The sequence below is a fragment of the Coregonus clupeaformis genome, unplaced genomic scaffold (assembly GCF_020615455.1).
Source record: "Coregonus clupeaformis isolate EN_2021a unplaced genomic scaffold, ASM2061545v1 scaf0510, whole genome shotgun sequence".
Lineage (NCBI taxonomy): Eukaryota > Metazoa > Chordata > Actinopteri > Salmoniformes > Salmonidae > Coregonus > Coregonus clupeaformis.
The window spans coordinates 105,001-120,000 of NW_025533965.1; the positions used below are offsets into that span (position 1 = coordinate 105,001).

General features: G+C 38.9%; 1 protein-coding gene across 1 annotated transcript in view; it reads right to left on the bottom strand.

Annotated features, from left to right (window-relative positions):
* Positions 1-15,000, bottom strand: part of vwf (von Willebrand factor) — a 144,478-nt gene that overhangs the window by 23,757 nt on the left and 105,721 nt on the right. The window contains exons 46-49 of the mRNA XM_045215775.1: positions 7,393-7,509; positions 3,381-3,564; positions 3,082-3,122; positions 2,879-2,995 (exon numbers count right to left, since the gene is read on the bottom strand). Coding sequence (XP_045071710.1) covers positions 2,879-2,995; positions 3,082-3,122; positions 3,381-3,564; positions 7,393-7,509 — 459 coding nt within the window. The remainder of the gene's footprint in view (positions 1-2,878; positions 2,996-3,081; positions 3,123-3,380; positions 3,565-7,392; positions 7,510-15,000) is intronic.

The window sequence follows — 15,000 nt, forward strand, 5'->3', positions numbered from 1 at the left end:
AACCATAGCAACTCCTGTTATTGTTCTCCTTGTCAGAATAACCAACAGAGGACTTGGAAACCATAGCAACTCCTGTTATTGTTCTCCCTGTCAGAATAACCAACAGAGGACTTGGAAACCATAGCAACTCCTGTTATTGTTCTCCCTGTCAGAATAACCAACAGAGGACTTGGAAACCATAGCGACTCCTGTTATTGTTCTCCTTGTCAGAATAACCAACAGAGGACTTGGAAACCATAGCAACTCCTGTTATTGTTCTCCTTGTCAGAATAACCAACAGAGGACTTGGAAACCATAGCAACTCCTGTTATTGTTCTCCTTGTCAGAATAACCAACAGAGGACTTGGAAACCATAGCAACTCCTGTTATTGTTCTCCCTGTCAGAATAACCAACAGAGGACTTGGAAACCATAGCAACTCCTGTTATTGTTCTCCTTGTCAGAATAACCAACAGAGGACTTGGAAACCATAGCAACTCCTGTTATTGTTCTCCTTGTCAGTATAACCAACAGAGGACTTGGAAACCATAGCAACTCCTGTTATTGTTCTCCCTGTCAGAATAACCAACAGAGGACTTGGAAACCATAGCAACTCCTGTTATTGTTCTCCTTGTCAGAATAACCAACAGAGGACTTGGAAACCATAGCAACTCCTGATACTTTTCTCCTTGTCAGAATAACCAACAGAGGACTTGGAAACCATAGCAACTCCTGATATTGTTCTCCCTGTCAGAATAACCAACAGAAGACTTGGAAACCATAGCAACTCCTGATACTGTTCTCCTTGTCAGAATAACCAACAGAGGACTTGGAAACCTGTTACTCCTGTTACTGTTCTCCCTGTCAGAATAACCAACAGAGGACTTGGAAACCATAGCAACTCCTGTTATTGTTCTCCCTGTCAGAATAACCAACAGAGGACTTGGAAACCATAGCAACTCCTGTTATTGTTCTCCCTGTCAGAATAACCAACAGAGGACTTGGAAACCTGTTACTCCTGTTATTGTTCTCCTTGTCAGAATAACCAACAGAGGACTTGGAAACCATAGCAACTCCTGTTATTGTTCTCCCTGTCAGAATAACCAACAGAGGACTTGGAAACCATAGCAACTCCTGTTATTGTTCTCCTTGTCAGAATTACCAACAGAGGACTTGGAAACCATAGCAACTCCTGTTATTGTTCTCCTTGTCAGAATAACCAACAGAGGACTTGGAAACCATAGCAACTCCTGTTATTGTTCTCCCTGTCAGAATAACCAACAGAGGACTTGGAAACCATAGCAACTCCTGTTATTGTTCTCCTTGTCAGAATAACCAACAGAGGACTTGGAAACCATAGCAACTCCTGTTATTGTTCTCCCTGTCAGAATAACCAACAGAGGACTTGGAAACCATAGCAACTCCTGTTATTGTTCTCCCTGTCAGAATAACCAACAGAGGACTTGGAAACCATAGCAACTCCTGTTATTGTTCTCACTGTCAGAATAACCAACAGAGGACTTGGAAACCATAGCAACTCCTGTTATTGTTCTCCCCTGTCAGAATAACCAACAGAGGACTTGGAAACCATAGCAACTCCTGTTATTGTTCTCCCTGTCAGAATAACCAACAGAGGACTTGGAAACCATAGCAACTCCTGTTATTGTTCTCCCCTGTCAGAATAACCAACAGAGGACTTGGAAACCATAGCAACTCCTGTTATTGTTCTCCCTGTCAGAATAACCAACAGAGGACTTGGAAACCATAGCAACTCCTGTTATTGTTCTCCTTGTCAGAATAACCAACAGAGGACTTGGAAACCATAGCAACTCCTGTTATTGTTCTCCCTGTCAGAATAACCAACAGAGGACTTGGAAACCATAGCAACTCCTGTTATTGTTCTCCTTGTCAGAATAACCAACAGAGGACTTGGAAACCATAGCAACTCCTGTTATTGTTCTCCTTGTCAGAATAACCAACAGAGGACTTTGGAAACCATAGCAACTCCTGTTATTGTTCTCCCTGTCAGAATAACCAACAGAGGACTTGGAAACCATAGCAACTCCTGTTATTGTTCTCCTTGTCAGAATAACCAACAGAGGACTTGGAAACCATAGCAACTCCTGTTATTGTTCTCCTTGTCAGAATAACCAACAGAGGACTTGGAAACCATAGCAACTCCTGTTATTGTTCTCCCTGTCAGAATAACCAACAGAGGACTTGGAAACCATAGCAACTCCTGTTATTGTTCTCCCTGTCAGAATAACCAACAGAGGACTTGGAAACCATAGCAACTCCTGTTATTGTTCTCCTTGTCAGAATAACCAACAGAGGACTTGGAAACCATAGCAACTCCTGTTATTGTTCTCCCTGTCAGAATAACCAACAGAGGACTTGGAAACCATAGCAACTCCTGTTATTGTTCTCCTTGTCAGAATAACCAACATAGGACTTGGAAACCATAGCAACTCCTGTTATTGTTCTCCTTGTCAGAATAACCAACAGAGGACTTGGAAACCATAGCAACTCCTGTTATTGTTCTCCCTGTCAGAATAACCAACAGAGGACTTGGAAACCATAGCAACTCCTGTTATTGTTCTCCCTGTCAGAATAACCAACAGAGGACTTGGAAACCATAGCAACTCCTGATACTGTTCTCCTTGTCAGAATAACCAACAGAGGACTTGGAAACCATAGCAACTCCTGTTATTGTTCTCCCTGTCAGAATAACCAACAGAGGACTTGGAAACCATAGCAACATATATATATATATATATATATATATGTATACATGACCCACCCCCGGAAGCAACATTATATTCGGCAACGATGGACTGCCATAAGCAATTAAAAGTAAGGTGGTGATGATGATGATGATGATGGTGATGAAGGTGTGTTACCTCAGGGCAGGTGGGGCAGCTGATTCGTCGACAGGACAGCTTGTATCTTTTAACAGCTCCTTTCTCCACTGAACACTCACAGTGAGTACAGAGATCCAGCATCAGACTCTCCTCCGCCTACGCTCACAAAATACATGGGTATGATTATGAGTGTGAGTCTGTGTGTGATATGTGCATGTGTGTTTGTGTTGGTGTTGTCTTACTCCTATCACAGTGTGGTTGAGAACACAGGCGTCTTGGAGAGCTGCAGATAGAGAGAGAGTTCTAGTGTTATTCTGTCAAGACGACTCAGTTCTTTCATGTTTAATACAACTTTCACTGGAGTACGTTGTATAGATCAGTGAACAGAAATCCTACTGTGCAAAACTGAGGAACTTTGGAAAAGTGAATACTTTTCTGTTAAATTAGCTGTGAATAATGTGTACTGTTCTGCTGTTTGTAGCCAAAATGAGACCTCTTCTGGTTTAACAATGAAACGGCAGTATGGACTGTGTGTACCAACCACAGTGGCAGCGTGGGCAGCAGTCGGTGGTGTCACAGCGTAGCTCAGTTCCCAGGGGACAGGAGGGGGGGTCTAGTGATGGACAGCTGACGTTGGAGTGAGTGATGAAAACCTCTCCCTCTCCCACCGACACACACTGACGCAACACACACACATCCTCCGCAGACCGCCACACCTCCCCCACCTAGAGAGACAGAAACACATCACACACACACAGTATCAAAGACACACACACACATCCCCCCACACACACACACATCCCCCCACACACACACATCCCCCCACACACACACATCCCCCCCCACACACACACATCCCCCCACACACACACACATCCCCCCACACACACACACCCCCCCACACACACACATCCCCCCCCACACACACACATCCCCCACACACACACACATCCCCCCACACACACACATCCCCCACACACACACATCCCCCACACACACACACATCCCCCCCACACACACACATCCCCACACACACACATCCCCCCACACACACACATCCCCCACACACACACACATCCCCCACACACACACACATCCCCCCCACACACACACATCCCCCCACACACACACATCCCCCCCACACACACACATCCCCCACACACACACATCCCCCACACACACACACATCCCCCACACACACACACATCCCCCCACACACACACACATCTCCCCACACACACACATCCCCCACACACACACATCCCCCCACACACACACATCCCCCACACACACACACATCCCCCCACACACACACATCCCCCCCCACACACACACATCCCCCCCCACACACACACATCCCCACACACACACATCCCCCCACACACACACACATCCCCCACACACACACACATCCCCCCACACACACACATCCCCCCACACACACACATCCCCCCCCCCACACACACACATCCCCCCACACACACACATCCCCCCCACACACACACACATCCCCCCCACACACACACACATCCCCCCACACACACACACATCCTCCACAGACCGCCACACCTCCCCTAACTAGAGAGACAGAAACATATCACACAACACACACACACACACACACACACACACACACACACACACACACACCTCCAAACACTCACGCACAAACCAACATCCTGACCTCCCTCACATTCTGCTGCTACCCTCTCCTGGACATATTGTTTACCCTGTCTCTCTCTACCGGACCTGCTGTTTGATCTGTCCCTGTACCGGACCTGCTGTGTAACCCTGTCTCTCTCTACCGGACCTGCTGTGTAACCCTGTCTCTCTCTACCGGACCTGCTGTTTGATCTGTCCCTCTCTACCGGACCTGCTGTTTGATCTGTCCCTCTCTACTGGACCTGCTGTTTGACCTTGTCCCTGTACCGGACCTGCTGTGTAACCCTGTCTCTCTACCGGACCTGCTGTTTGAACATTTCTCTCTACCGGACCTGCTGTTTGACCCTGTCTCTATACCGGACCTGCTGTTTGATCTGTCCCTGTACCGGACCTGCTGTGTAACCCTGTCTCTCTACCGGACCTGCTGTTTGAACATTTCTCTCTACAGACCTGCTGTTTGACCCTGTCTCTATACCGGACCTGCTGTTTGAACATTTCTCTCTACCGGACCTGCTGTTTGACCCTGTCTCTATACCGGACCTGCTGTTTGACCCTGTCTCTCTACCGGACCTGCTGTTTGAACATTTCTCTCTACCGGACCTGCTGTTTGACCCTGTCTCTATACCGGACCTGCTGTTTGACCCTGTCTCTCTCCACCGGACCTGCTGTTTGACCCTGTCTCTATACCGGACCTGCTGTTTGATCTTTCCCTGTACCGGACCTGCTGTGTAACCCTGTCTCTCTACCGGACCTGCTGTTTGAACATTTCTCTCTACAGACCTGCTGTTTGACCCTGTCTCTATACCGGACCTGCTGTTTGAACATTTCTCTCTACCGGACCTGCTGTTTGACCCTGTCTCTATACCGGACCTGCTGTTTGACCCTGTCTCTCTACCGGACCTGCTGTTTGAACATTTCTCTCTACAGACCTGCTGTTTGACCCTGTCTCTCTACCGGACCTGCTGTTTGAACATTTCTCTCTACCGGACCTGCTGTTTGACCCTGTCTCTATACCGGACCTGCTGTTTGACCCTGTCTCTCTCCACCGGACCTGCTGTTTGACCCTGTCTCTCTACTGGACCTGCTGTTTGATCTGTCCCTGTACCGGACCTGCTGTGTAACCCTGTATCTCTACCGGACCTGCTGTTTGAACATTTCTCTCTACCGGACCTGCTGTTTGACCCTGTCTCTATACCGGACCTGCTGTTTGACCCTGTCTCTCTCTACCGGACCTGCTGTTTTACCATGTCTCTCTACCGGACCTGCTGTTTGACCCTGTCTCTCTACTGTACTTGCTGTTTGAACCTGTCTCTCCACCGGACCTGCTGTTTGACCATGTCTCTCTCTACCGGACCTGCTGTTTGAACATTTCTCTCTACAGACCTGCTGTTTGACCCTGTCTCTCTCTACCGGACCTGCTGTTTCACCCTGTCTCTCTCTACCGGACCTGCTGTTTGAACATTTCTCTCTACAGACCTGCTGTTTGATCCTGTCTCTCTCTGCCGGACCTGCTGTTTTACCCTGTCTCTCTCTACTGTACCTCTGTTTGACCATGTCTCTGTACCGGACCTGCTGTTTGACCCTGTCTCTCTCTACAGGACCTGCTGTTTGACCCTGTCTCTCTCTACCGGACCTGCTGTTTGACCCTGTCTCTCTACGGGATCTGCTGTTTGACCCTTTCTCTCTACCGGACCTGCTGCTTGCCTCTCTCTACTGGACCTGCTGTTTGAACCTGTCTCTCTCTACCAGACCTGCTGTTTGACCCTGTCCATCTCCACCTGACCTGCTGTTTGAACCTGTCTCTCTACTGGACCTGCTGCTTGCCTCTCTCTACTGTACTTGCTGTTTGACCCTGTCCCTCTCTACCAGACCTGCTGTTTGAACCTGTCTCTCTCTACCAGACCTGCTGTTTGACCCTGTCCCTCTCCACCGGACCTGCTGTTTGAACCTGTCTCTCTACTGGACCTGTTTTCTTGACCTCTGAATGTTAGGCTATGAAAAGCCAACTGACATTTACTCCTGTTGCCCCCTCTACAACCACTGTGATTATTTTTAGACCCTGCTGGTCATCTATGAAAGTTAGAACATCTTGAAGAATAATCTGGCCTTAATGGCCATGTACTCTTATAATCTCCACCCGGCAGCCAGAATAGGACTGGACACCCCTCAGAGCCTGGTTCCTCTCTACCCAGTACAGCCAGAAGGGGACTGGCCACCCCTCAGAGCCTGGTTCCTCTCTACCCAGTACAGCCAGAAGGGGACTGGCCACCCCTCAGAGCCTGGTTCCTCTCTACCCAGTACAGCCAGAAGAGGACTGGCCAGCCCTCAGAGCCTGGTTCCTCTCTACCCAGTACAGCCAGAAGGGGACTGGCCACCCCTCAGAGCCTGGTTCCTCTCTACCCAGTACAAGCAGTAGAGGACTGGCCAGCCCTCAGAGCCTGGTTCCTCTCTACCCAGTACAGCCAGAATAGGACTGGCCAGCCCTCAGAGCCTGGTTCCTCTCTACCCAGTACAGCCAGAAGAGGACTGGCCACCCCTCAGAGCCTGGTTCCTCTCTACCCAGTACAGCCAGAAGGGGACTGGCCACCCCTCAGAGCCTGGTTCCTCTCTACCCAGTACAGCCAGAAGGGGACTGGCCACCCTTCAGAGCCTGGTTCCTCTCTACCCAGTACAGCCAGAAGAGGACTGGCCAGCACTCAGAGCCTGGTTCCTCTCTAGGTTTCTTCCTAGATTCCCGCCTTTCTAGGGAGTTTCTCCTAGCCTCCATGCTTCTACATCTGCATTGCTGCTGTTTGGGGTTTTAGGCTGGGTTTCTGTATAGCATTTTGTGACATCTACTGACGTAAAAAGGGCTTTATAAATACGATTGATTGATTGATTGATTGATTGACCTCTCTGAGTCGTCTGTCTGTCTGTGAGTCTCCAGGTGTCTGCCCATCTGTCTCCACACAGCTGGTCTTCCTGCAGCTCCCACAACACTCACTCTCCGACCGCTGGTACACTGAGCCCTACAAACACAAATCAAATCAAGTCATTTTATTTGTCACAGGCACTGAATACAACTGGTGTAGACTTTACCGTGAAATACTTGTTTATGAGCCCTTTCCAATGATGCAGAGTTTTAAAATAATACAAGACGAATAAAATAAAATACATAAGAATAGAGCTATATACAGGAAGCACCAGATCAATGTGGAGCAATATACAGGAAGCACCATATCAATGTGGAGCTATATACAGGAAGTACCAGTACCAGATCAATGTGGAGCTATATGCAGGAAGTACCAGTACCAGATCAATATACATGTGTAATATATAGTGTGTGTAATATATAGTGTGTGTAATGTATAGTGTGTGTAATGTATAGTATGTAATGTATAGTGTCTGTAATGTATAGTGTCTGTAATGAAGAGTGTGTATAATGTATAGTGTGTGTAATATATAGTGTGTAATGTATAGTGTGTGTAATGTATAGTGTGTATAATATATAGTATGTGTAATGTATAATGTATATTGTGTATAATGTATAGTGTGTGTAATGTATAGTGTGTGTAATATATAGTGTGTGTAATGTATAGTGTGTGTAATATATAGTGTGTGTAATGTATAGTGTGTATAATGTATAGTGTGTGTAATGTATAGTGTGTGTAATGTATAGTGTGTATAATGTATAGTGTGTATAATGTATAGTGTGTGTAATGTATAGTGTGTATAATGTATAGTATGTAATGTATAGTGTGTAATATATAGTGTGTGTAATGTATAGTGTGTATAATGTATAGTGTGTGTAATGTATAGTGTGTAATATATAGTGTGTGTAAGGTATAGTGTGTGTAATATATAGTGTGTGTAATGTATAGTGTGTATAATGTATAGTGTGTAATATATAGTGTGTGTAATGTATAGTATGTAATGTATAGTGTGTGTAATGTATAGTGTGTATAATGTATAGTATGTGTAATGTTTAGTGTGTGTAATGTATAGTGTGTATAATGTATAGTGTGTGTAATATATAGTGTGTGTAATGTATAGTGTGTATAATGTATAGTGTGTGTAATGTATAGTGTGTGTAATGTATAGTGTGTATAATGTATAGTATGTGTAATATATAGTGTGTGTAATGTATAGTGTGTGTAATGTATAGTGTGTGTAAAATATAGTGTGTGTAATGTATAGTATGTAATGTATAGTGTGTGTAATGTATAGTGTGTATAATGTATAGTATGTGTAATGTATAGTGTGTGTAATGTATAGTGTGTGTAATGTATAGTGTGTGTAATGTATAGTGTGTATAATGTATAGTATGTGTAATGTATAGTGTGTGTAATGTATAGTGTGTGTAATGTATAATGTATATTGTGTATAATGTATAGTGTGTGTAATGTATAGTGTGTGTAATGTATAGTGTGTGTAATGTATAGTGTGTGTAATGTATAGTGTGTAATGTATAGTGTGTATAATGTATAGTGTGTGTAATGTATAGTGTGTGTAATGTATAGTGTGTAATGTATGGTGTGTGTAATGTATAGTGTGTGTAATGTATAGTGTGTAATGTATAGTGTGTATAATGTATAGTGTGTGTAATGTATAGTGTGTGTAATGTATAGTGTGTGTAATGTATAGTGTGTGTAATGTATAGTGTGTGTAATGTATAGTGTGTGTAATGTATAGTGTGTGTAATGTATAGTGTGTAATGTATAGTGTGTATAATGTATAGTGTGTGTAATGTATAGTGTGTGTAATGTATAGTGTGTAATGTATAGTGTGTGTAATGTATAGTGTGTGTAATGTATAGTGTATAGTGTGTGTAATATATAGTGTGTGTAATGTATAATGTATATTGTGTATAATGTATAGTGTGTGTAATGTATAGTGTGTGTAATGTATAGTGTGTGTAATGTATAGTGTGTGTAATGTATAGTGTGTAATATATAGTGTGTGTAATGTATAGTGTGTGTAATGTATAGTATGTAATGTATAGTGTGTAATGTATAGTGTGTGTAATATATAGTGTGTGTAATGTATAGTGTGTGTAATGTATAGTGTGTGTGATGTATAGTGTGTAATGTATAGTGTGTGTAATGTATAGTGTGTGTAATGTATAGTGTGTGTAAGGTATAGTGTGTGTAATGTATAGTGTATAGTGTGTGTAATATATAGTGTGTGTAATGTATAATGTATATTGTGTATAATGTATAGTGTGTGTAAGGTATAGTGTGTGTAATGTATAGTGTATAGTGTGTGTAATATATAGTGTGTGTAATGTATAATGTATATTGTGTATAATGTATAGTGTGTGTAAGGTATAGTGTGTGTAATGTATAGTGTATAGTGTGTGTAATATATAGTGTGTGTAATGTATAATGTATATTGTGTATAATGTATAGTGTGTGTAATGTATAGTGTGTGTAATGTATAGTGTGTGTAATGTATAGTATGTAATGTATAGTATGTAATGTATAGTGTGTGTAATATATAGTGTGTGTAATGTATAGTGTGTGTAATGTATAGTGTGTAATATATAGTGTGTGTAATGTATAGTGTGTGTAATGTATAGTGTGTAATGTATAGTGTGTGTAATATATAGTGTGTGTAATGTATAGTGTGTGTAATGTATAGTGTGTAATATATAGTGTGTGTAATGTACAGTGTGTGTAATGTATAGTGTGTGTAATGTATAGTGTGTGTAATGTATAGTGTGTGTAATGTATAGTGTGTGTAATGTATAGTGTGTGTAATGTATAGTGTGTAATATATAGTGTGTGTAATGTATAGTGTGTATAATGTATAGTATGTGTAATGTATAGTGTGTGTAATGTATAGTGTGTATAATGTATAGTGTGTGTAATGTATAGTGTGTGTAATGTATAGTGTGTATAATGTATAGTATGTGTAATGTATAGTGTGTGTAATGTATAGTGTGTGTAATGTATAGTGTGTAATGTATAGTGTGTGTAATGTATAGTGTGTGTAATGTATAGTGTATAGTGTGTGTAATATATAGTGTGTGTAATGTATAATGTATATTGTGTATAATGTATAGTGTGTGTAATGTATAGTGTGTGTAATGTATAGTATGTAATGTATAGTGTGTAATATATAGTGTGTGTAATGTATAGTGTGTGTAATGTATAGTATGTAATGTATAGTGTGTAATGTATAGTGTGTAATATATAGTGTGTGTAATGTATAGTGTGTGTAATGTATAGTGTGTGTAAGGTATAGTGTGTGTAATGTATAGTGTGTGTAATGTATAGTGTGTATAATGTATAGTGTATAGTGTGTGTAATATATAGTGTGTGTAATGTATAATGTATATTGTGTATAATGTATAGTGTGTGTAATGTATAGTGTGTGTAATGTATAGTATGTAATGTATAGTGTGTAATATATAGTGTGTGTAATGTATAGTGTGTGTAATGTATAGTGTGTGTAATGTATAGTGTGTGTAATGTATAGTGTGTATAATGTATAGTGTGTAATGTATAGTGTGTGTAATGTATAGTGTGTATAATATATAGTATGTGTAATGTATAGTGTATAGTGTGTGTAATATATAGTGTGTGTAATGTATAATGTATATTGTGTATAATGTATAGTGTGTGTAATGTATAGTGTGTGTAATGTATAGTGTGTGTAATGTATAGTGTGTGTAATGTATAGTGTGTAATATATAGTGTGTGTAATGTATAGTGTGTGTAATGTATAGTGTGTGTAATGTATAGTGTGTGTAATGTATAGTGTGTGTAATGTATAGTGTGTGTAATGTATAGTGTGTGTAATATATAGTGTGTAATGTATAGTGTGTGTAATGTATAGTGTGTGTAATATATAGTGTGTGTAATGTATAGTGTGTGTAATGTATAGTGTGTGTAATGTATAGTGTGTATAATGTATAGTGTGTGTAATGTATAGTGTGTGTAATGTATAGTGTGTGTAATGTATAGTGTGTGTAATGTATAGTGTGTGTAATGTATAGTGTGTAATGTATAGTGTGTAATGTATAGTGTGTGTAATGTATAGTGTGTGTAATGTATAGTGTGTGTAATGTATAGTGTGTGTAATGTATAGTGTGTGTAATGTATAGTGTGTGTAATGTATAGTGTGTGTAATGTGTATTGTATAGTGTGTGTAATATATAGTGTGTGTAATGTATAATGTATATTGTGTATAATGTATAGTGTGTGTAAGGTATAGTGTGTGTAATGTATAGTGTATAGTGTGTGTAATATATAGTGTGTGTAATGTATAATGTATATTGTGTATAATGTATAGTGTGTGTAATGTATAGTGTATAGTGTGTGTAATATATAGTGTGTGTAATGTATAATGTATATTGTGTATAATGTATAGTGTGTGTAAGGTATAGTGTGTGTAATGTATAGTGTATAGTGTGTGTAATATATAGTGTGTGTAATGTATAATGTATATTGTGTATAATGTATAGTGTGTGTCATATATAGTGTGTGTAATATATAGTGTGTGTAATGTATAGTGTGTGTAATGTATAGTGTGTAATATATAGTGTGTGTAATGTATAGTGTGTGTAATGTATAGTGTGTAATGTATAGTGTGTGTAATATATAGTGTGTGTAATGTATAGTGTGTGTAATGTATAGTGTGTAATATATAGTGTGTGTAATGTACAGTGTGTGTAATGTATAGTGTGTGTAATGTATAGTGTGTGTAATGTATAGTGTGTGTAATGTATAGTGTGTGTAATGTATAGTGTGTGTAATGTATAGTGTGTAATATATAGTGTGTGTAATGTATAGTGTGTATAATGTATAGTATGTGTAATGTATAGTGTGTGTAATGTATAGTGTGTATAATGTATAGTGTGTGTAATGTATAGTGTGTGTAATGTATAGTGTGTATAATGTATAGTATGTGTAATGTATAGTGTGTGTAATGTATAGTGTGTGTAATGTATAGTGTGTGTAATGTATAGTGTGTAATGTATAGTGTGTGTAATGTATAGTGTGTGTAATGTATAGTGTATAGTGTGTGTAATATATAGTGTGTGTAATGTATAATGTATATTGTGTATAATGTATAGTGTGTGTAATGTATAGTGTGTGTAATGTATAGTGTGTGTAATGTATAGTGTGTGTAATGTATAGTATGTAATGTATAGTGTGTAATATATAGTGTGTGTAATGTATAGTGTGTGTAATGTATAGTATGTAATGTATAGTGTGTAATGTATAGTGTGTAATATATAGTGTGTGTAATGTATAGTGTGTGTAATGTATAGTGTGTGTAAGGTATAGTGTGTGTAATGTATAGTGTATAGTGTGTGTAATATATAGTGTGTGTAATGTATAATGTATATTGTGTATAATGTATAGTGTGTGTAATGTATAGTGTGTGTAATGTATAGTATGTAATGTATAGTGTGTAATATATAGTGTGTGTAATGTATAGTGTGTGTAATGTATAGTGTGTGTAATGTATAGTGTGTGTAATGTATAGTGTGTATAATGTATAATGTGTAATGTATAGTGTGTGTAATGTATAGTGTGTATAATATATAGTATGTGTAATGTATAGTGTATAGTGTGTGTAATGTATAGTGTGTGTAATGTATAATGTTATTGTGTATAATGTATAGTGTGTGTAATGTATAGTGTGTAATGTATAGTGTGTGTAATGTATAGTGTGTGTAATGTATAGTATGTAATGTATAGTGTGTAATATATAGTGTGTGTAATGTATAGTGTGTGTAATGTATAGTGTGTAATGTATAGTGTGTATAATATATAGTATGTGTAATGTATAGTGTATAGTGTGTGTAATATATAGTGTGTGTAATGTATAATGTATATTGTGTATAATGTATAGTGTGTGTAATGTATAGTGTGTGTAATGTATAGTGTGTGTAATGTATAGTGTGTGTAATGTATAGTGTGTAATGTATAGTGTGTGTAATATATAGTGTGTGTAATGTATAGTGTGTGTAATGTATAGTATGTAATGTATAGTGTGTAATGTATAGTGTGTGTAATATATAGTGTGTGTAATGTATAGTGTGTGTAATGTATAGTGTGTGTAATGTATAGTGTGTGTAATGTATAGTGTGTGTAATGTATAGTGTGTGTAATGTATAGTGTGTGTAATGTATAGTGTGTGTAATGTATAGTGTGTAATATATAGTGTGTGTAATGTATAGTGTGTATAATGTATAGTATGTGTAATGTATAGTGTGTGTAATGTATAGTGTGTATAATGTATAGTGTGTGTAATGTATAGTGTGTGTAATGTATAGTGTGTATAATGTATAGTATGTGTAATGTATAGTGTGTGTAATGTATAGTGTGTGTAATGTATAGTGTGTGTAATGTATAGTGTGTAATGTATAGTGTGTGTAATGTATAGTGTGTGTAATGTATAGTGTATAGTGTGTGTAATATATAGTGTGTGTAATGTATAGTGTGTGTAATGTATAGTGTGTGTAATGTATAGTGTGTGTAATGTATAGTATGTTTAATGTATAGTGTGTATAATGTATAGTGTGTGTAATGTATAGTGTGTAATGTATAGTGTGTGTAATGTATAGTATGTATAGTGTGTGTAATGTATAGTGTGTGTAATGTATAGTGTGTAATGTATAATGTATAGTGTGTGTAATGTATAGTGTGTGTAATGTATAGTGTGTAATGTATAGTGTGTAATGTATAGTGAATGTATAGTGTGTGTATATAGGTGTAATGTGTGTAATGTATAGTGTGTGTAATGTATAGTGTGTAATGTATAGTGTGTATAATGTATAGTGTGTGTAATGTATAGTGTGTAATGTATAGTGTGTATAATGTATATTGTGTATAATGTATAGTGTGTGTAATGTATAGTGTGTGTAATGTATAGTGTGTGTAATGTATAGCGTGTATAATGTATATTGTGTATAATGTATAGTGTGTGTAATGTATAGTGTGTGTAATGTATAGTGTGTGTAATGTATAGTATGTAATGTATAGTGTGTGTAATGTATAGTGTGTAATGTATAGTGTGTGTAATGTATAGTGTGTAATATATAGTGTGTGTAATGTATAGTGTGTGTAATGTATAGTGTGTAATATATAGTGTGTGTAATGTATAGTGTGTGTAATGTATAGTGTGTGTAATGTATAGTGTGTCTAATATATAGTGTGTGTAATGTATAGTGTGTGTAATATATAGTGTGTGTAATGTACAGTGTGTGTAATGTATATAGTGTGTAATGTATAGTATGTAATGTATAGTGTGTGTAATGTACAGTGTGTGTAATGTACAGTGTGTGTAATGTGTATAGTGTGTGTAATGTATATAGTGTGTAATGTATAGTATGTAATGTATAGTGTGTAATGTATAGTGTGTGTAATGTATATAGTGTGTGTAATGTACAGTGTGTGTAATGTACAGTGTGTGTAATGTGTATAGTGTGTGTAATGTACAGTGTGTGTAATGTACAGTGTGTGTAATGTATAGTGTGTGTAATGTGTATAGTGTGTGTAATGTAT